General features: G+C 38.4%; 1 protein-coding gene across 3 annotated transcripts in view; it reads left to right on the top strand.

The window, feature by feature from the left end:
- Positions 1-791: 791 nt before the first annotated feature.
- The window catches only part of TRIM37 (tripartite motif containing 37), a 118,209-nt gene continuing 98,638 nt past the window's right edge, over positions 792-20,362 (top strand). Inside the window, exons 1-7 of one of the 3 annotated variants that reach the window (XM_068530376.1) lie at positions 792-1,211; positions 2,958-3,059; positions 13,060-13,100; positions 14,682-14,798; positions 16,731-16,818; positions 18,230-18,352; positions 20,031-20,154. In XM_068530376.1, coding sequence (XP_068386477.1) covers positions 1,191-1,211; positions 2,958-3,059; positions 13,060-13,100; positions 14,682-14,798; positions 16,731-16,818; positions 18,230-18,352; positions 20,031-20,154 — 616 coding nt within the window. In that variant the 5' untranslated portion in view covers positions 792-1,190. The remainder of the gene's footprint in view (positions 1,212-2,957; positions 3,060-13,059; positions 13,101-14,681; positions 14,799-16,730; positions 16,819-18,229; positions 18,353-20,030; positions 20,155-20,362) is intronic. The other 2 variants (XM_068530375.1, XM_068530377.1) reach the window with 2 other exon arrangements.

Below are 20,362 nucleotides of genomic sequence, written 5' to 3'. Positions count from 1 at the left end.
TTTGCCTCACACCTTCAATTTCTGCAATCTTTAAACATTTCTTACACTAGAAAACTGTAGAAAGCAGACGCCAATATGGGAAAGCTGAATACAGCTGATACTCCTGCACTTTCCACAGTCTCACGGCGACAGCTCACCTCAAGCCCCAAGCAATGCAGGGCGAGTGTGGTTGGATGTGGGTCTGACGTCTACACCGTCCGTGGTCCCGTCCTCCCACTCCCGACTCTGAAATTACCGCTCTAGGCTTCACAATCTGGAGCTTTGCTTCAGTACGTGGGGCGGAAGTCTTAAAAACCTGAGAATCTGGGCTTGCTCCCCGAGAAAGAAGCACTAGCCACGAATCCTCTGCACCACAGTTTCTCAAGGTGCGGGCCACAAGTCACCTGCAGCCAAATCACCGAGAGAATTTGTTGAAAACGATGATTTCGTGGAGCCCCACCATAGAATCACGGAGTCCGAATACCTAGGGGTGTGGCTCCGGAGTCTGCATTTGCCACAAACCCTCCAGGTGGCTCCAGCCTTTGGCGCGCAAAAGTTTGAGACGGGTGGACCGCCGCCCCTCCCCTGAGGGGGACGGGGCGTGGTCAAGCGCCGCGCCCTCCTCCGCCTGCGCTAACACGGGCCGAAGGCACGCAACCCTGCAGCAGCCAGCGGCCAAATCTCGTGTGCTCCCCTGCACCGCGGGAACTAGGCGCCCGCCGCTGGTCCGCTCCCTTAGTGCTGCGGCCTGCGCGCATGCGTGCACGCGGGCCGCGCCTTTTCTCACACTGCACCTTCCGCTACCCTGGTTACCGTTGGTGTTTGCGAATTCCCTGCGGCAACTTCGTCGCGGAAGACCAGCGCCGCCGGGCTCCAGCTGCGGTTTGATAGGCGCGCGCCTGCGTCACGTGGGCAAGGCTCTTACTCGGTCGCTGGCGGGCCGCTCAGCCGGGAGGAAAGAAGCTCGTGGCTACCGCTCACGCTCCCACTGCGCCCTAGGGCTGGCGCGCGGATAAAAATGGCGAAGTGGGGGTAGCTGGCGCCGAACCTGAAGCGATGGGGCGCGCAGGTGGGGCGGTGGTCGGAGACCCCTAATGTAGGCACCCGGCTGTTCTCCGCGGCGATTTGACTTGGTGACCTCAGGCCGGCGCCTAACAGGTCAGACCACGGACTCCGCGGGTCGCGGAGCGCCCCGCCGAGAGCCGGGGGCAATGGATGAACAGAGCGTGGAGGTGAGGGGGTTTGAGGAGGGTGGTGCTTAGTCTCCCTCGCCACCCGCTGAGCGTTCTTTATTCGAGGCGCTTTGCCCTAGTCCACCCTCTCGTAGGGCGCCTTGCCCTAGTCCCCCCACCCCGCCGCTGCCTTTGTGGAGGGGGCTGGCCCAGGGCGGAGGACGCCTTGCTCGTTCTGCAGCCCTCCGGCTACCCTGTGCTCTGACCGTTCCCGCAGTCAGGTGGTGCGTATTCTGGCGTTTTCAGGATGCCTTGGCACCGATACTCATCCCCACAGGGTTTCTGCAAACTACAGCCTGTTCAGAGGAGAACTGCAGATTCTTTAGATGGACGTGCGCTGCGACTCGCCACCAGTTATTACGAGTTTTTGCGCGGTTCCAAATCTCCCTCCGAGTTGATAATCATTCCCTCCCAGCGGTACATTTTGTAGACATCTGCCCTTCCTAGATTGAATGAGGATAATCTTACTATCCTGTTTGACTGTAGTTTTCCAGAGCAACTTATTCTTTTTATATATGACTCTTGTAAACGATGATTTCAAACGTTTGGGGTATTTACGTTAAGGCTAGGAACTTAAAAAAGATTGCTTATTGGACATAATTGTATAATAATTGTCAAGACTTGAACCTTGCAATTACTAAAATACTAAATCCTTGATAAGGAACAACTATATTACGTGGGCACTCCACTTGAAACTAGTTCATCCAATGGTCGTATTGTCCCCCGCCGTAGCCCCATCCCCCAGCGTCTGCATCTCACAGATTCTTTCTGGTCCTGCAGAGTCATGGTTAGACTCATGAGTAATTTTCTCCTTAATTCCTCATGTAAAAGTATTATAAAAGTTTTGTAACCTTACCTTGGTTTTAGAAGAGTTTAATTCCTCTGGAATGGAGTAAAAATAAATGTGAGTACTGTAAAAGTAAACTTAAAATATATAATAACCTACATTTAATTATATCTGTTTTCTTGTCAGATACTTCCTAAATGGATTCATCTGAGGCTGGCAAAGATAATACTGCTTCTTCTGTTTACTTTTTTTTTTTTTTCCCAAAGCCTTCATAGAGCTACCACCAAAATTCTCCATACAGACAGAATTTCAGGCTCAAATAAGTAGCTAGTTGGTTGCAGCAGCATGGCAGAAATTCAGAGCAGAAATTCAGATTTCTGGATTCTGAATTACATTGTTTCTTGATCAAAGTATGCTGCCATTAATGTATCTTTTTATACTTAAATTATAAAAGCAATCCATCCCCCTTGGGGAAATTGCAGAAAAAGTCACAAGTTCATAGTGTTCATACAGTCATAGTTTGCCTTTTTTTTCCTTACTGTTATACATCATAAGGGGTTTTTTTGATCATTAAACAATTCAAAAATATTTCTGTGACTATCATAGTCTGTGTTAACTCCTGTAACTTAATATTTTGACATTTGGGCTATAGCCAGATTCTTGCCATTATAATTGATGTTTCCGTGAAAATATTTGTGCATGTCTATGTTTGCATTCCGTATTCTTTTCTTAGACTAGAACCACTGTGAAGCTTAGAAAAAAGGAAGCATTTTTTCCCAGGAGATGTTCTGAGGTACCCTGGACCTTGACTAACCAAGTCCTGATATGGAATATAGTTAAAACTGGGATGTTATCAACCCAAAATAAGTGTAATTGTCAGGTGAATTATTGCAAGCATGCTTTTCACTCATGATTCAGTAGCGTAATCTGGTGAACCTTATATCTTTTATTATTTTCAGAGCATTGCTGAGGTTTTCCGATGTTTCATTTGTATGGAGAAATTGCGGGATGCACGCCTGTGTCCTCATTGCTCCAAGCTTTGTTGTTTCAGCTGTATCAGGGTAAGTTGTATCTCTTTTTACATACATTTAGTATATATAGGGTGTATTGTAAAAACCATTTTCTTTATCTTGTTTTAATTTTACATTTTATGCCCTTTTAAAAATGTCTTAAATGATTGTTTCTTAATAGGGAGACCATCCATGTATATTGTTTAGTACTATGGAGATGAATAATCATCAAGTCATAATTGCCATGAAGTGCCTGGAAACCAAAGCCCAGTGTAATTTTAGTATATTTACATTATTAAATCACTGCACATTTAACAAGTACTTACGAAGTGCTTACCTGCGTTGTGTTTGGGGTTGAGGATACTAAGATAAGTGATGGAAGTGCCTGCCCTGCAGGAGCTTAAATCTAATTGAGAGAATGGACTCTGTGTTTATATTGAAGAATGTGTAGTGTCATAAAGAGGCACTCACAAAGTGCTATGAGACTCAGGAGGGAGAGTTTATACTTGTTTGATGGGTAAGATAGAGAAAAAGCTAGTAATGGGTTAAAAGGCACATAATAAAATCATATAATCTTATAGTTAAAAGAGACCTTAAAGATGAATATAATCCAGTGGCTTTAAAAATTGAATGTAGGTGACCCCCAGAAACAAAATTATGAGGAAGCTTAAGATGTAAAGCAGAAGAGCTTATTTTGGTTGTGTGTGGGGATTCGGTCGCACATCTGCAGGCCATAGTTGAAAACTGCCTGGCCCACGTGACTCTTAGTCGATTATTTCCTTTATTGAGAAAGTCAAAGTCATCTAACACGCTCATCATCTCAAAATTTCTCTGTGGTTCCTTATTCCTGCCTGAGGAAGATAAATATCCCTCTGTCAAGAGTAATATCTGTAACACTTAAATCATTTGCTTCCAGTCACACATTTAGCAAATGATGGAGCTGGATTTGAACCCAGGAAGCCTGGGTCAAGAGTCTGTGTTCTTTGGCACTACATGTCTACAGAGGGCCTAAGTTACATACCATGCTGATTCTCCCACTCATAAACTGAGAGACTTGATCTTCTTAGTGTTGTTTTCTCAAACAATAGAATGTGAATAACAAGATCTTTCTCACAGGATGGTTGTAGCGTTAAATGAGATAAGCTAAAAGGTAATTTAGAAACTGAAATGTAGTTAAGACTTCACCTTCCAATGCAGGGGGTGGGAGGTTCGATCCCTGGTTGGGGAGCTAAGATCCCACATGCCTCTCCACCAAAAAACCAAAACATAAAACAGAAGTAATATTGTTACAGATTCAATAAAGACTTTAAAAATGGCCCACATAGCAACTTCACAGGTGGCACAGTGGTTAGCAATCCGCATGCCAATGCAGGGGACACGGGTTCGAGCCCTGGTCCAGGATGATCCCACATGCCATGGAACAGTGAAGCCCTTGCGCCACAGATACTGAGCCTGTGCTCTAGAGCCCGCGAGCCACAACTACTGAAGCCTGCGCGCTTGGAGCCCATGCTCCGCAACGGGAGAGGCCACCGCAGTGAGAAGCCCACGCACCGTAGTGAAGAGTAGCCCCCACTCGCCGCAGCTAGGGAGGGCCTGTGCGCAGCAACGAAGACCCAATGCAGCCAAAAATAAAAAAATAAAAAAAAAAAAAAAAAAAAAAAGGTCCACATCAAAAAAAAAAAAAAGGCTGATGGTGGACACTTGTTTAAAAAAAAAACTAAAGTGTACTCTTCATTTGTAAGGTGTTGTATTATTCTATTGTAAAAATAGCAACTCATACATATCATTATGTTTTATAAATGGTAAAGCTGAATGAAGCTAGAGAAATTAAGTAATTGGCCTCTATCACTGTAGCTAATTTATTGGTAGAGTAGATCTGGACTCAGCTCTTTTGATGAAGGTTCAGCATACATATGATGTCTGGTTATTACCTTATACCTCACTGATTCTTTTTTTTTTTTTAAGTTTTTTTTTTTTCAACATGGACCATTTTTAAAGTCTTTTTTGAATTTGTTACAATATTGCTTCTGTTTTATATGTTTTGGTTTTTTGGCCCTGAGGCATGTGGGATCTTAACTTCTGGACCAGGGATCAAACCCACACCCCCTGCATTGGAAAGCGAAGTCTTAACCACTGGACTGCCAGGGAAGTCCACTCATTGATTCTTCATTTCTTCACTTTTCCTCTTCCTCCTCCTGTTCCTTACAAGTATTTATTTCTTAAATATTGCTCTGGCATTCTCTATTATGAAGTTTCTGGGAAATTTTTATCTACTTTGAGAAATTTGATTTACTTTTGCAGGTTTAACTATCATCTGTGTGCATGGCTCCTAAATCTATTCCTTCAGCATTGACCTGTAAATGTCTTATCTGATTGTCCTTCCAGCACCTTGAACTTTGTTCCAAATCAAATTCTTCCTATTATTTTCTCAAATTGACTCTTTTTGAATTCTTTTTTTTTTGTTTGTTCTTTTCTACTGATCAAACTTGAAACCTCTGATACCAATAATTTTTAAGTCTTGTCAGTTATCTCCTAGTGTCATTTATATCTGTCCTACCTTTCCGTTCTTATTATTACCATCCTAATAGAGAAATACAGACATCTATTACCTCGTGCTTAGATAATTATAGTTACTATCTAACTGATCTCTCTGTCTTGAGTCTTTTCTTCTCTTGTCCATTTTGTATCCTGCTGCCGTATTGATATTTTCCAGTAATGTCATTCTTTTTTCCTCCCAGAAGCCTCAGAGATTTATTGCCTGAAGGATAAAGTCCAAGAACATTAGCCTTATATTCAGACCATCTGAATAATCTGGTTCTAACCTTTCTTTTTCAGAGTTGTTTTGGTTCCTGAATTCACCATTCATTTGTTCGTTCATTGAACAAATATTAATTGTGGACTTGGAGTTAAGCACTGACTTCTTAAGGAATTGACTTGTTTTCTAGTTGGGATATAGGCAAAAAAGTAAATAGCTATATGTTAGCTATTCTTCATAGCACAAAGAAAAATGAAACTGGTTGAGGTTATAGAGTAGGGACTTTGAGAGGTAACTGGCAGGTTGGTAGCTATTTTAGATAGAATAGTCTGGGAAGGTCTCTCTGAGTAGATGACATTTGAGCAGAGACCAGGATGAGAGTGATGGGAATATGTAGGGAAAGAAAGTCCCAGGCAGAGAAATCAGAAGGGGCAAACACCCTGAGAAAGAAATATGTTTAGTGTGTTGAGAAATACCAGAGAAGCAGTGTGGTTAGAGCAAAGTGGACAGAGGGAGAGAGGGAAAGGAAATGAATTTGAAGATGTAGCTAGAGGCCTTGGTAAAGACCTTGGATTTTATTTAAGTGTGCTGCTAGCCACTGAAAGCTTTTGAGTGATTTGAAGTAATTAATGTTTTGAAAGCTATCACTCTGGCTACTGTGTGGAAAGAGGACTGTAGGCAGATGGGGGGAGAGTGAGGAGAGCAGTTAGGATGTGCTTTATTAGTGAAAGATGGATGGTGGTTTAGACCAGAATGGTAACAGTGAAGGTGGTGAAAAATAGGGCAATTCTGGATATGTTTTGAAGGTAGAATCAATGGATTTTCATACAGATGGGATGTGAGGAAAGTTTTTTACAGCATCTGGGTGAATGAAAGGTTTCCCATTCTGAGATAGAAAAAACAGGGAAGAACAGATTTGGGTAGGGTATAGATGTAAAAGTGTTTTTTTTTTTTTTTTTACTTTTAAATTACGTTTTACTTAGTAACTACAGAAAACCATTGTTTTTGCTAGTGAGAGCAATATGATTTTTTATTATTAATTAATATTGGCTGCGTTGGGTCTTCGTTGCTGCGCGTGGGCTTTCTTTAGTTGTGATCGGGGGCTACTCTTTGTTGCGGCGCACTGGCTTCTCCTTGCGGTGACTTCTCTTGTTGTGGAGCACGGGCTCTAGGCACGAGGGCTTCAGTAGTGGCTTGCGGGCTCAGTAGTTGTGGCACACGGGCTTAGTTGCTCTGTAGCATGTGGGATCTTCCTGGACCAGGGCTCAAACCCGTGTCCCCTGCATTGGCAGGCAGATTCTTAACCACTGCGCCACCAGGGAAGCCCGTGGTATGATTAAATATAGTTCTTTCTTTTAAAAAAAAAAAAAAAAAATTTGTGACTCTGTGATACTCCAGTTCAAAATTTTGGACTAGTTCACTTTATTACAATACTTGTAATTTTTAAAATCTTAAAAAAATTTAGATATAATTCACATAACATAAAATTCACCCTTTTAATGTATAAAGTTTTCTTTTTTAATATGTAAAGTTTGAGATGTTTATTATACATCTAATTGGAGAGGTTGACAGTTGGAAATATGAACCTGGATTTGAGGAAGGGGACGTTAGAGAGATTGAATAATTAGCATATAGATAGTATTTAAAGCCAGGGAACTAGATGAGACCATCAGATTACCTCCTGTGGGAAGAGATTTTTAGGTCTGAACTCTGGGTCACTCAATGTTTAGATGTTAGGAGGATTCAGCAGAGGATAATAAGAAGGAGCCAGGAGTGAGGCATCACAGAATTCAACTGAAAAACATGTTTCAAAAAGGAGTAGTTTAGGGCTTCCCTGGTGGCGCAGTGGTTAAGAATCTGCCTGCCTATGAAAGGGACACGGGTTCGATCCCTGGCCCGGGAAGATCCCACATGCCGCGGAGCAACTAAGGCTGTGTGCCACAACTACTGAGCCTGCGCTCTAGAGCCTGCGAGCCACAACTACTGAAGCCCGTGTGCCTAGAGTCCTGAACAAGAGAAGCCACTGCAATGAGAAGCTCGTGTACCGCAACGAGGAGTAGCCCCGCTCGCTGCAGCTAGAGAAAGCCCACACACAGCAACGAAGACCCAACACAGCCAAAAATAAATAAATAAAAAAAATAAAAAACTAAAAAAAAAAAAAAAAAAAAAAAAGGAGTCGTTTAGCTGTGTCATATGGTTCTAGCCTGGGAATTGACCATTGGATCTGATTTTTTTTTTTTTTTTGGCTGCGCTGCACAGCACGCGGGATCTTAGTTCCCCGACCAGGAAGTGCGGTGTCTTAACTACTGGACCACCAGGGAAATCCCTTGGATTTGAGAATATGTAGGTTCTTGGTGACCCTGATAAGTAGTTTCAGTGGAACAGTGGGGGCAAAAACTTGACGTCGGAGAGTGGGAGGAGAATGAGACAGCAAGTATAAAAACTGTCACAGAATCTTGTTGTAAAGGGGAGAAACAAGGTAGTGGGTTGAAGGGGGATGTTGAGAGTCATCTTTTAGGAGAAGGTTTATATCTTCCTGAGACTGAACCAGTAGAGAATAATTGATGCTAGAGAGACGAGGGGTAATTACAGGAGCAAAGTCCTTGAGACGCTGAGCACTCCACACAACCACATTGTAATATTGTTTATTTGAATGCTTTCCCTTCTCTTCCATCTCATCTCTGTTCATTTGTCCACAGAAATTGAACTATCTTTGACAGTCCAGATACTTGTGTCATTTTAACAAACTAAGGCCCAGACTCATGAATAGACTTGTCCAAAGTCACCTAGTAGTTGGTGACAGACCAAGACTAAACTTATCCACAGGCCAGCACTCTACCCGCGACTCCCTGATGCCTCCACAGGCGTACCCAAAAGCAGGAACATTGGCTGTGTTTTCAGGCCAGGTCTTCATTTATCTAGCTACACTCAGCTGATTTTCTCTCAGTATCTGTTCCTGTTTTGTATTTTTTCCCGTTATTTTGCCCACATCTTTCTCATCCAGTTTTTTCTTACCCCCTGTTGATTTTTAGTATTGGTAGCAATTTGCCAATAATTATTGACTTTGTTTTTAATTTTTCAGCCTTTTAAAATTAGGTATATTTGACATACAATAAACTGCACATATTTAAAGTACACAGTTTGATAAGTTTTGACAAATGTATACACTTGAAAAACCATCCCTACAGTCAAGATAATGAACATATCTCCAATCCCCAAAAGTTTCTTTGTGCCTCTTGATAGTCCCTACCTCCTCTTGTCTTGTTCTCAAGCAACCAGTGATCTGCTTTCTATTACTATAGATAAGTTTGCATTTTCTAGAATTTTATACAAATGGAATCTTACAATATGTACTCTTAACGGTCTGGCTTTTTTCACTCAGCAAAATTATTTTGAGATTCATCTATGTTGTTGTATCAATAATATTCCCTTTTAAAATAGTACAGATGAACCGGTTTACAGGGCAGAAATAGAGACACAGACGTAGAGAACACACGTATGGACGCTAAGGGGGGAAAGTGGCGGGGGGGCGGTGGTGGTGATGGGATGAATTGGGAGATTGGGATTGACATATATATACCAATATGTATAAAATAGATAGCTAATAAGAACCTGCTGTATAAAAAAATAAATAAAAAAAATTTTTTTTTTAAAGAGCTCCTGACTTATTTATTTATTTATTTTGCTGTGTTAGGTCTTCGTTTCTATGCGAGGGCTTTCTCTAGTTGTGGCAAGCGGGGGCCACTCTTCATCGCGGTGCGCAGGCCTTTCACTGTCGCGGCCTCTCTTGTTGCGGAGCACAGGCTCCAGACGCGCAGGCTCAGTACTTGTGGCTCACGGGCCTAGTCGCTCCGCGGCATGTGGGGTCCTCCCAGACCAGGGCTCGAACCCGTGTCCCCTGCATTGGCAGGCAGACTCTCAACCACTGCGCCACCAGGGAAGCCCAATAAATAAAATTTTTAAAAAAAGTATTTCTTTTTATTGCTGCATAGTAGCATTCCGTTGTATGCATATGCTGTAATTTGTTTATCCATTGACCTGCTGATGGACATACAGGTTGCTTCTAGTTTTGGGCATTTACAAAGAAAACTGCTATGAATGTTTGTATACAAGTCTTTCAGTGGACTTAAGCTTTCATTTCTCTTGGGTAAATAGAAGTGGAATGGCTATATCATATCGTAGGTGTATGTTTAACTGCTTAACAAATTGTCAAACTGTTTTCTAAAATAATTGTATCATTTTACATTCTCAACAGCAGTGTATGAGAGTTCAGATTCTTCCATGTTAATGCCAACACTTGGTATTGGTATGTTCAGTCTTGAATTTTAGCCATTCTCATAGGTATGTAGTAGTACATACTTCTCCCTTAAGATCAGGAAAAAGACAAGGATGTGTACTTTTATTACTTTGGTCCATTACCCTCCCCCAACCCCTGGCAACCACTATTCCTTCTTCTCTATGAATTTGACTACCTCGTATAAATGGAATCATAGAATGTTTGTCCCTTTCTGTTTATTTCTGGGCTCTCTATTCTATTTCATTGTCCTTATGCCAGTACCAAACTGTTTTAATTTACTGTAACTTTGTAGTAAACTTTGAAATCAGGAAATATGAGTCCTCTAACTTTGTGACAAGTTTTCAGTCTTTCATCATTGAGTATGATGTTTGCTGTGGGTTTTTTATGTATGGACTTTTATCAAGTTGAGGAAGTTCCCTTCTTTTCCTGTTTCTTGAGTGCTTTTATCATGAAAGGATATTAGATTTTGTCAGATGCCTTTTCTTTATCCATTGAGATGATCATGTGGGTTTTTCCTTCATTTTCTTAATGTGATTGATGTATTATATTGAATGATTTTTGTAGGTTGAACTATCCTTGTATCCCAGGAACAAATCCCACTTGGTCAAGGTGTCTACTCTTTTTGAATTTGGTTTGCTAGGTTTTTGTTGAGGATTTCCCTTGAACAACTGTGCAGAGTAGGAATGCTGATTCTCTTGTTGCATATGAGGAAACTTGAGATCAGTCACCTGTCTGGTGTCACATAGTAAGTGCCAGAGCTAGGAGTAAGACTCAGGTTTGAATAATGTCTCAAGCTTGTGATTCTTCCATTTAATGAAGGAGAGAAATTAATTCTTGTTTTTTTAAATTTATTTATTTAATTTATTTATCTTTGGCTGTGTTGGGTCTTCTTTGCTGCGCGCGGGCTTTCTCTAGTTGCAGCGAGCGGGGGCTACTCTTTGTTGCCGTGCGCGGGCTTCTCATTGCAGTGGCTTCTCTTGTTGCGAAGCACGGGCTCTAGGCACGCGGGCTCAGTAGTTGTGGCTCGTGGGCTCTAGAGCACAGGCTCAGTAGTTGTGGTGCATGGGCTTAGTTGCCCCGCGGCATGTGGGATCTTCCCAGACCAGGGCTAGAACCTGTGTCCCCTGCACTGGCAGGCGGATTCTTAACCACTATGCCATCGGGGAAGCCCGAGAAGTTAATTCTTAAATTGAATGTGGGGGAATTGCTACAAAGGTGTTTCTTTAATATTACTTGAGTACAAATATTGTATCACTGGTTCTTACCTTTGGTTTTGGTTTGGTAGAAACATTGTTTTTCCTCAAAGTATTAAAATTGCCATATTTGTTTTGTGATTAAATGAGATTATAGAATACAAGGTAAAAATGCCACAAATAATAAGAGAAGGGAAAGATCACTAGCCTAGGATAGGCAGGAAAGTATTATGGACATAATCAGTGGACTTTCCCATGGGACAGCACGTGGATAGAGGGACAGTATAAGCAAATACACAAATAGGATGCCAAGAGTGGTATATATTATAGCAATAAGCCTGTTTTGACTGGAAGGGAGGGGCGTAATAAAAAATACAGACTGGGTCATTCCTTACCATGGTCCCAACCTTTATAGAGCTTTTAGTTTAGTAGGGCAGGGGAGACAAACAAATAAGTCAGTATACCAAGTGTTATAGGTACAATGAAAGGGGAAGTATAGGTTACTGTGGTAAAGCATGACAATGGTATTTAAATAGTCTATAGACAGGGAGCTTTCTGGAGGAAGTGACATATAATCTGAAATCTAAAGGGTGAGCCAGAATAACCTAGTTAAAGAGAGGTGTTGAATATCCTGGGCAGAGAGGGGAAACATATTTAAAGACTTAATCTTGCTGGATCCCCTAGGGTGAGGTAGAAGATGAGGCTAGAGAGGTGTAGGCTGAGACCAGTCCTGGAGGAGTGCTATGACTTCAGCAGAGCATTGTTTGAGGGAAAGAAACCTGACCTAAATCTTGCTTTGCTCAGGGACCAAAGAAATGATGTTCAAGGTTGTTAAGAATGGAATCCTTTTACATCTATTTTTTTTCTTACAGCTTTATTTTCTGTGCCATGAAGTACACTTCCCCCTATTTAATCTTCTATTCTTCTTTAAGGATTCCTTGGGAATTTTATTTCTGAGTTAATTATTTGACTTTAGGTAAAAGCTTAGGTTCTTTCATAGAAATAGGAAGGGATAAACAGAAATAACAGATATTGAGAGTACATAGCTATTGGATTATATATTTATTTACCTCAAAACCTGTTTACCAGACAATTAAAATATTTAACCATGGAGCTATTGTTTTTGGAAAGGTATTAGCATCTCCTTTGTATATGGTGTAAAACTGCTCCCTATCCAATAATAACGAAAATGGTTAAATTAATAGAATTTGAGGTTTAGTAGAGATATTATTCTCTTGTAAAACTTTTTATAATTATGAGGAAACCAGGTTATGTAGATGTTTAAATGACTGAACTGTAGAACTCATTTAAGACAAAGTTTTGCTGTATTGCTTATTTATGTTTTTCTGTCTAATTTATATAGCCATAATGTATATACCTTACAATTAGATTGCTTTTCAAAAAGGAATTTAGTAGTACCTTAAAATTCCTCAGAGATTTTATGGTGGGTTAGTTAGAAGTAAATCATCATAGTGGCTTATTTTGGGGGGGTGGTAGTAACAATATCATTATTATTTTTGTGCAGATTATTCACACCTTCCCTGTGAGATCCAGAGTCCTAGGATCACTTTCTTACCTGTGAGAGAATAGCTTCTTAATAATTATTTTGGAATGAGTTCTGTGCCTTTGAAAATTTATTCCTGTCACAATGATAATGAGACAGATTGCCTGCTATTCTATAAGTATCTCTATAATTAATGCAGGCACTAGAGAGTTAAACTCATTAAATTTGGTATGTAAGGTTTCAGTATGTACAAATTAGTGGTGTTATCTGCAATCAAAATCTAGTTTTTTTTGCCTCCTTAGCGCTGGCTGACAGAGCAGAGAGCTCAATGTCCTCATTGCCGGTAAGTGTTTTACTGTGATTATTTGTGAATTTGGAAAGTAGTAAGGTGATGGGGTCAGCGTGTGTCCTAATACTCATAACATTCTTTCTGCAACCTGCCACATTTCTACTCTTTGCAAATACAGTTGAAAAGAAAATAAGCAATCTATCTAGATAAAGAAATGCAGACTAATTTACCTGACTTAGAATTATGTAGAATACATTACATTGTTTACCTTCTTTTGGAAAATCATTGTGTAACTTCTTAACTTACCTTTTATAACTAAAAAAAAATAAAGTTTCTGTTAAAAAAAAGATCCAGATAGTAATAAAAAGGCTTCTGATTCTGATACCCGACTTGATTTTTTCATGATTTAACACTTTCAGAAGAAATTGTTAGTGTTAGGTTTGGGTACCTGTTCTTCTAGACATTTTTCTATATATGTACTGATGTATACATATAAATGTTTTCTTAAAAAGCACAAATGATGTAATATTATTTTGCTTTTTTTTTTTTTCCATGTAAAATATGGTGGTGCCTTTATTGATCATATGTACATATATGTCATTTAAAATCAGTGTTTGAATAATAATCCCCTGTAAGATTATACATTGATTTTTTTTTTTTTTTTATGCTTATATTGAGAGACATTTAGGTTGTTTCCATTTTCGGTTATTTCAAATGATGCCAGATTGCATTGAAGGGAAAGGTTTTTTGCCATTTTATGTTCCTAATAATAGATATTGAAAATGCTTCTTCCTCACATTCTTGCCAACACTGGGTATTACCAATCATTTTATTTTTTTGTCATTCTGCTAAGTGAAAAATGGTATCTCGTTTTTAATCTACTTTTTAAAAAAATGATTGAAACTGAACATCTATTAAAACATTTTTAGCCGTTTATAATTTCTTTTTTTCTTAAACTACTTCATATCTTTTGCCCATTTTCCTTCATGTACTGTTCACATTTTTCATACTGACTTTTAAGAAGATCAGCAGTATCAAATAGAACTTTCTGTGTGATGGAAATGTTCTATAGCCTTGCTGTCAACTGTGGCAGTAGAACACTTGAAGTAAGCCTAGTGTAACTATAATGAAATTTTCTTTTTTTTAACTAATTTGAATTTTTAATTTAAATAGTCACATATGAGTAGTGGCTGTCATTTTGGAGAGTATAGCTTTAGACTAAGGAATTAAGAATTCAGTCTGTAATCTGAATTGCTAATTTTTTTATTCAGTTTTTTTTGTAAATGATATATTATTGTAAAAATAAGTTACAAACCATACTTTTCATTGTGTCTTTGTTACTATTTTGATAGTAATATGGTATGAATATGATTGTGAGCCCTATTTTGAGGAGTGTTTATTTTTTCTTGATTTATAATTTCCTTTTTTTTTTCCAGCTTTGTTGAGGTATAATTGACAGAATTGTAAGGTATTTAAAGTATAAAATGTGATAGTTTGATACACATATACATTGTGAAAGGATTCCCCCCATTGAGTTAACACATTTGTCACCTCAGTATTTACCTTTGAAATGTGTTTTAGAAAATGATCTCAAATTCCTGTCTGAGAGTATATGTATGTATATTTTCTCTCCAGTGCTCCACTCCAGCTACGAGAACTAGTAAACTGTCGTTGGGCAGAAGAAGTAACACAGCAGCTTGATACTCTTCAACTCTGCAGTCTCACCAAACATGAAGAAAATGAAAAGGACAAGTATGTCCTTAGTTTCTTTGTTCAGGTGTTTCATAGATTGTGCCACATAGTATTTTAATGACATTATTGAAAGTTTAAGCTTCGTAGGTGAACACTAAGACAATTTTCTTCTGGCATGGCGTGGGTGTCTCTATTTGGAAAAACCCTTCTAACTCTCACTTCTTTTATTAAAGCCTCATAAAAGATTAGAACTGCCACAATTTGCTAATTACTAATCTCTTTTCTTTGCTTCTTGATGCCTACTGGCCCCCCCTTGGGTTTGCTAAAGGTGCCTATATATAAGCCATTGATTAATAATGGTTCTGATAAATTTCCTATATTGTAAAAGCTATATTCTATATTTGGTAGTGTGGAAATCATGCTAAATGAGACAGTATCTAATACACTGTTTCTTCATGCTTTATTAATTTCCTATTGGATATTCAGATTACTTATAAATGAGAAATATAAAATGTCGACCTATTTAGGTATTTTCTGTAAGCTCAGTGTGATTTATCAGTGAAAAGCTTTTTAAAATTGCTACAGTGTGTCCCCTTTATAGGCAAGAGAAACAATTTTTTAAATTGTGGCAAAAGAAACATAATATTTACTATCTTAACCATTTTTAAGTATACAGTTCAGTAGTGTTAAGTGTATGCACGTTGTTGTACAGCAAATCTCCAGAATTTTTTCATTTTGCAAATCTGAAACTCTCAATTCATTAAACAATAATTTCCTATTTCCCACCATTTTACTTTCTGTTCCTATTTTCTCCCATTCCATAGATTGCCCTTTTTCTCTGTTTATTGTGTCCTTTAATGTACAGAAGTTGTTAATTTTGATATAGTCCAATTTATCTATTTTTACTTTTGTTGTGTGTGCTTTTGGTGTCATATCCAAGAAATCATTGCCAAATCCAGTATCATGAAGTTTTTCCCCTGTGTTTTCTTTTAAGAGTTTTATCATTTTAGGTCTTAATGTTTAGGTCTTTGATCTATTTTAAGTTACTTTTTTAATATGGTATAAGTTAAAGGTATTTAACTTAAAGGTATTTAACTACTAGGGCTGCCATAACAGAATACCACAGGCTGGGTGGCTTAAACAACAAAATTTATTTTCTCATGGTTTCGGAGGCTGGTAGTCCAAGGTCAAGGTATTGTCGGGGTTGGTTTCTGGTGAGGCCTCTCTCCTTGACAAGGATATAGCTACTTCTCACTCCATCCTCACGTGGCCTTTTCTTTGTGAGTGCACACTCCTGCTGTCTCTTTCTCTTCTTGTAAGGACACCAGTCCTATTGGGTAGGCCTCCACCCCTGTGATTTCATTTAACCTTCATTACCTCCTTAAAGGCCCTAACTCCAAATACAATTACATTAGGGCTTCAACGTAGGAATTTGGGGGCACACAATTCAATTAATAACCATGTCCAACTTTATTCTTTTGCTTGTGGTTATTCAGTTCAAGGGAAAACTTTTTAAAATTGTATTGTTCATTTCTAATGAGGATCTGGTATTGTGCAATTAATCACCTGTGTCTTGGTTATTGTTGACTTTGGTCACATGTAGAAAAAGTGTGCATGCATACATGCTCATGTAGGCATGGACACATAATCTGATTTGCCCAAAATGTAGTAATAGGATAGAATTTATCGTCTATACAGTTTCTCAGAAATGATGTTATCTTTGTACTTTAAATAGAAACTAGTCTGCATTTTTCATGTGATTTTAAAGTCCTTATAGATGGATGAAAACAATACTTAAAAAAAAATTGTCTCTACATGTAATTGTTTAGCTTAATTCACAGAAGCCATGGAGTACATTTTATATTTCCTGAGATATAGTCATTTAAAATTGACTGACCTGTTTGCCCAAACTTAGGAATTTGTTGCGGTAACTATGTTCCAGTTTTAAAATTTATTTAATTTATAACTGTACTTTTTTTTCATAATGTATAGATGTGAAAATCACCATGAAAAACTTAGTGTATTTTGCTGGACTTGTAAGAAGTGTATCTGCCATCAGTGTGCACTTTGGGGAGGAATGGTAAGCGGAACAAATTCAGCATATTATTTTTAATTAGAATGTAGAAAGCACTGAAATATTTGTTTGATTTAGATAGAAAGTAATATCATTTTACTCTGTTTATAGAATGAAAATTATATGTATCTGCTTTATAGCAGAAGGTATTGTACCTTCTCTTATTCCAGAGAAACTTCTTTTTTTTTTTCCATCTTTATTGGAGTATAATTGCTTTACAATGGTGTGTTAGTTTCTGCTTTATAACAAAGTGAATCAGTTATACATATACATATGTTCCCATATCTCTTCCCTCTTGCGTCTCCCTCCCTCCCACCCTCCCTATCCCACCCCTCTAGGTGGTCACAAAGCACTGAGCTGATCTCCCTGTGCTATGCGGCTGCTTCCCACTAGCTAGCTATTTTACGTTTGATAGTGTACATATGTCCATGCCACTCTCTCACTTTGTCACAGCTTACCCTTCCCCCTCCCCATATCCTCAAGTCCATTCTCTAGTAGGTCTGTGTCTTTATTCCCGTCTTACCCCTAGGTTCTTCTTGACCTTTTTTTTTTTTTTTTTCTTTTGTTGGGGATTTTGATGTATGATGTGCATCCCTTACATAAATATTTTATTTTAATTGAAAACCTGTAAAATGTCTACTCATATCAGTTGATCTGATATCCTGGCTGTGATTTCCAATTTTAGTTTCTTTAAAATGGAACAAAAACTTTATAGACATTTGTGAAACAATATGAATGCAGACATCTAGTTCTTAGGATTTTTTTTTTTTTTAATCTTTCTTCCTCAAGTACTTTTCTAATTTATTCATTTGTGCTAGAGACTGGGGGTTCAGAGAGGAACATGGCAGATATCAAACAACTAGATCTGTACTTAATTACTGTTGTGATAAATATTAGGAATAATTATACAGTGCTGATGAGAGTGAATAACCACGGGACCCGACCCTGAGTTAAGCTCCAAAGGATTGAGTAGGAGTTAAGTGGGTGGAGAATTTGGACAGGGTGGATGAAAGAGAATTATTTTTGAATAAGGCGTTTCTTTTGCAAAGGGCTGTGGGAAGAGGTTTGAGGTCATGGAAGAAGGCTAGTACTGACCAAAAGGAGTGACAAATAAGGTTGTCAGGTGGTTTGGGCCATTATTAAGGATTTTGCTTCTTTCTAATGAGTGAAGACTTCTAGATAAGTAAACATTTTGCTAAAGTCCATTATCTAAAATCTTGAAGGATTTTCTATATGGGTGAAGCGATTTTAAGCAAACTCTGGGCTGTTTTAACAAAGTAAAGGCAGCCAAAAGATAAAATTCATTTGAAATTATTTACCAGTTTATTAGTATCCATTAGTATCCATGTTAAGGAAGGAATGTAAATGCAGATGAGATATATGAAAATGTTCAAAAACTACTCATTACTTTAAATAGCATGGTGGACATACCTTTAAACCTTTGGCGGAAATTTATGAGCAGCATGTTACTAAAGTGAATGAAGAGGTAGCCAAACTTCGTCGGCGTCTCATGGAACTGATCAGCTTAGTTCAAGAAGTGGTAAGACTACTACTGAAAGATCATTATCCCTTTTATAGTCTATAATATATATTTTTTATAATATAAATCAATCAGATGTTGAACTCAAGATTTGAAATTTTGATAAGATATATTTATAATTGTTCTCACCAACTTCAAACTAGCTGAGGAATTTGCATCCAAACCCCTTGTCTGTTCTGAAGTTGGAGCCAGAGAATTGCCTCCTCTTATGCAGAAATAGAGAATCAGTGAATGAGTTAAATAAGCCTGTTTGTTACATAGTCAGTAATTGACTCCTAAACAGAATCAGTATTGACTTTTACAGTCATTAAGTCATTCATTCTTTGGGAGAGTTTCTGCTACCAGGGAATGAACTATTTCTGATGTCCTGAATTAAAACTGAAGAATTCAGAGTAATATTTAACACTACTCTTTAGATACTGTATGGGTCAAAGAGCTCTGGTGAGCTATTTACCATTTGTAATATTATTTCTATGGGAAAATGTAATAAGCATCAAACATTTAAGTACTAAATATACTTTTGGAATATATTTTGTTTAAAGTTACCAGAATGACAGTTATTCCTGAGGTTTGCAGACCATTCCTAACTCAAGATGTTGTCTTTATTTTACTCATGTAGGAATCAAGATCGAGATCATCATTTATAACATTCTTTATACAGAAAATAATGTTTTTGAGTTACATGTATGCTACACAAACTCATTTTGGAATATAAACAAGTTGGATGGCTTCTATTTGGCCTTCGTTTAGTTACCTTTTTTCTATTATTTTCTCTTGACAGCCTTTTAATTTGGGCATTAGGGAGGTTGTTCTAGTTTGAGATTTTCACTGCTTGTGCTTATAATAATAGTAAGTATAGGAAAGATTGCTTTTTATTTTTGGTAGTATGCTATTAAAAAAACTATGTACTCTGCAATCTTTAAAAACCCTATTTTTTTCTTTCTTTGTTTGGTTCTGAAAAATATTTAAAACTTTGTAAATTGGAGTAGATGTGGTTTTTCAAATTTTTCATTTGTTTTAGAGTTTTGTGTGATGTGAACTGGCTTTAGTATAATTTTTTGGGTTTGAACAGTGGTTTCCTATATGATTGGGGCTTTGAGTATGTGTTTTGTATGTGTTACCTAGAACAGTTTTTTTTGTAATTACGTATCTTTCTGTTTAACTGTTAAAATATTGTGTACTTTATTATGCTTTAATTGTTTAAGAATTTTTTTCTGAGTTTCAGGAATTCAACTGACTTTAAGAATAATTGCAGTGATTGCATTAATGTCTATTTACTTCCATTTAAAAAATTCTTCAATTAAAATTTTTTTTTATATAAATTTATTTTTGGCTGCATTGGGTCTTTGTTGCTTTGCATGGGCCGTCTCGAGTTGCGGCGAGCGGCTACTCTTCATTACGGTGTGCGGGCTTCTCATTGCAATGGCTTCTCTTGTTGCGGAGCACGGGCTCTAGGCGCGCGGGCTTCACTAGTTGTGGCACGCAGGCTCAGTAGTTGTGGCTCGTGGGCTCTAGAGCACAGGTTCAGTAGTTGTGGCGCACGGGCTTAGTTGCTCCGTGGCATGTGGGATCTTCCCGGACTAGGGATCAAACCCGTGTCCCCTGCATTGGCAGGCGGTTTCATAGTCACTGCACCACCAGAGGAGTCCTAAAATTTTTTTACCTGTTTATCTTCTAGGAAAGAAATGTCGAAGCTGTAAGAAATGCAAAAGATGAGCGTGTTCGGGAAATTAGAAATGCAGTGGAGATGATGATTGCACGGTTAGACACACAGCTGAAGAATAAGCTTATAACACTGATGGGTGAGTTTTTTTATGCTGCTTGTGTACGTGGTGCTTTGAACCTCCTTGAGGTTCAGTGGTTGGTGAGTTATTATAGGCTAGGAAAAGATTGCTTTAAAAAATAGAAGTTCTACCTGTTAATTGTTCCTCTGTATCAATTAACATTACATCAGATTGATATAACTTCTGCTAACTTCATGGGATATGCTTCCAGCTCTTCAGACTTTGT

This window comes from Eschrichtius robustus, chromosome 20 (assembly GCF_028021215.1).
Source record: "Eschrichtius robustus isolate mEscRob2 chromosome 20, mEscRob2.pri, whole genome shotgun sequence".
In the NCBI taxonomy this organism is placed as follows: domain Eukaryota; kingdom Metazoa; phylum Chordata; class Mammalia; order Artiodactyla; family Eschrichtiidae; genus Eschrichtius; species Eschrichtius robustus.
The sequence above is the reverse complement of the archived record's forward strand: the minus strand, read 5'-3'. Positions and strand labels throughout refer to the sequence as shown.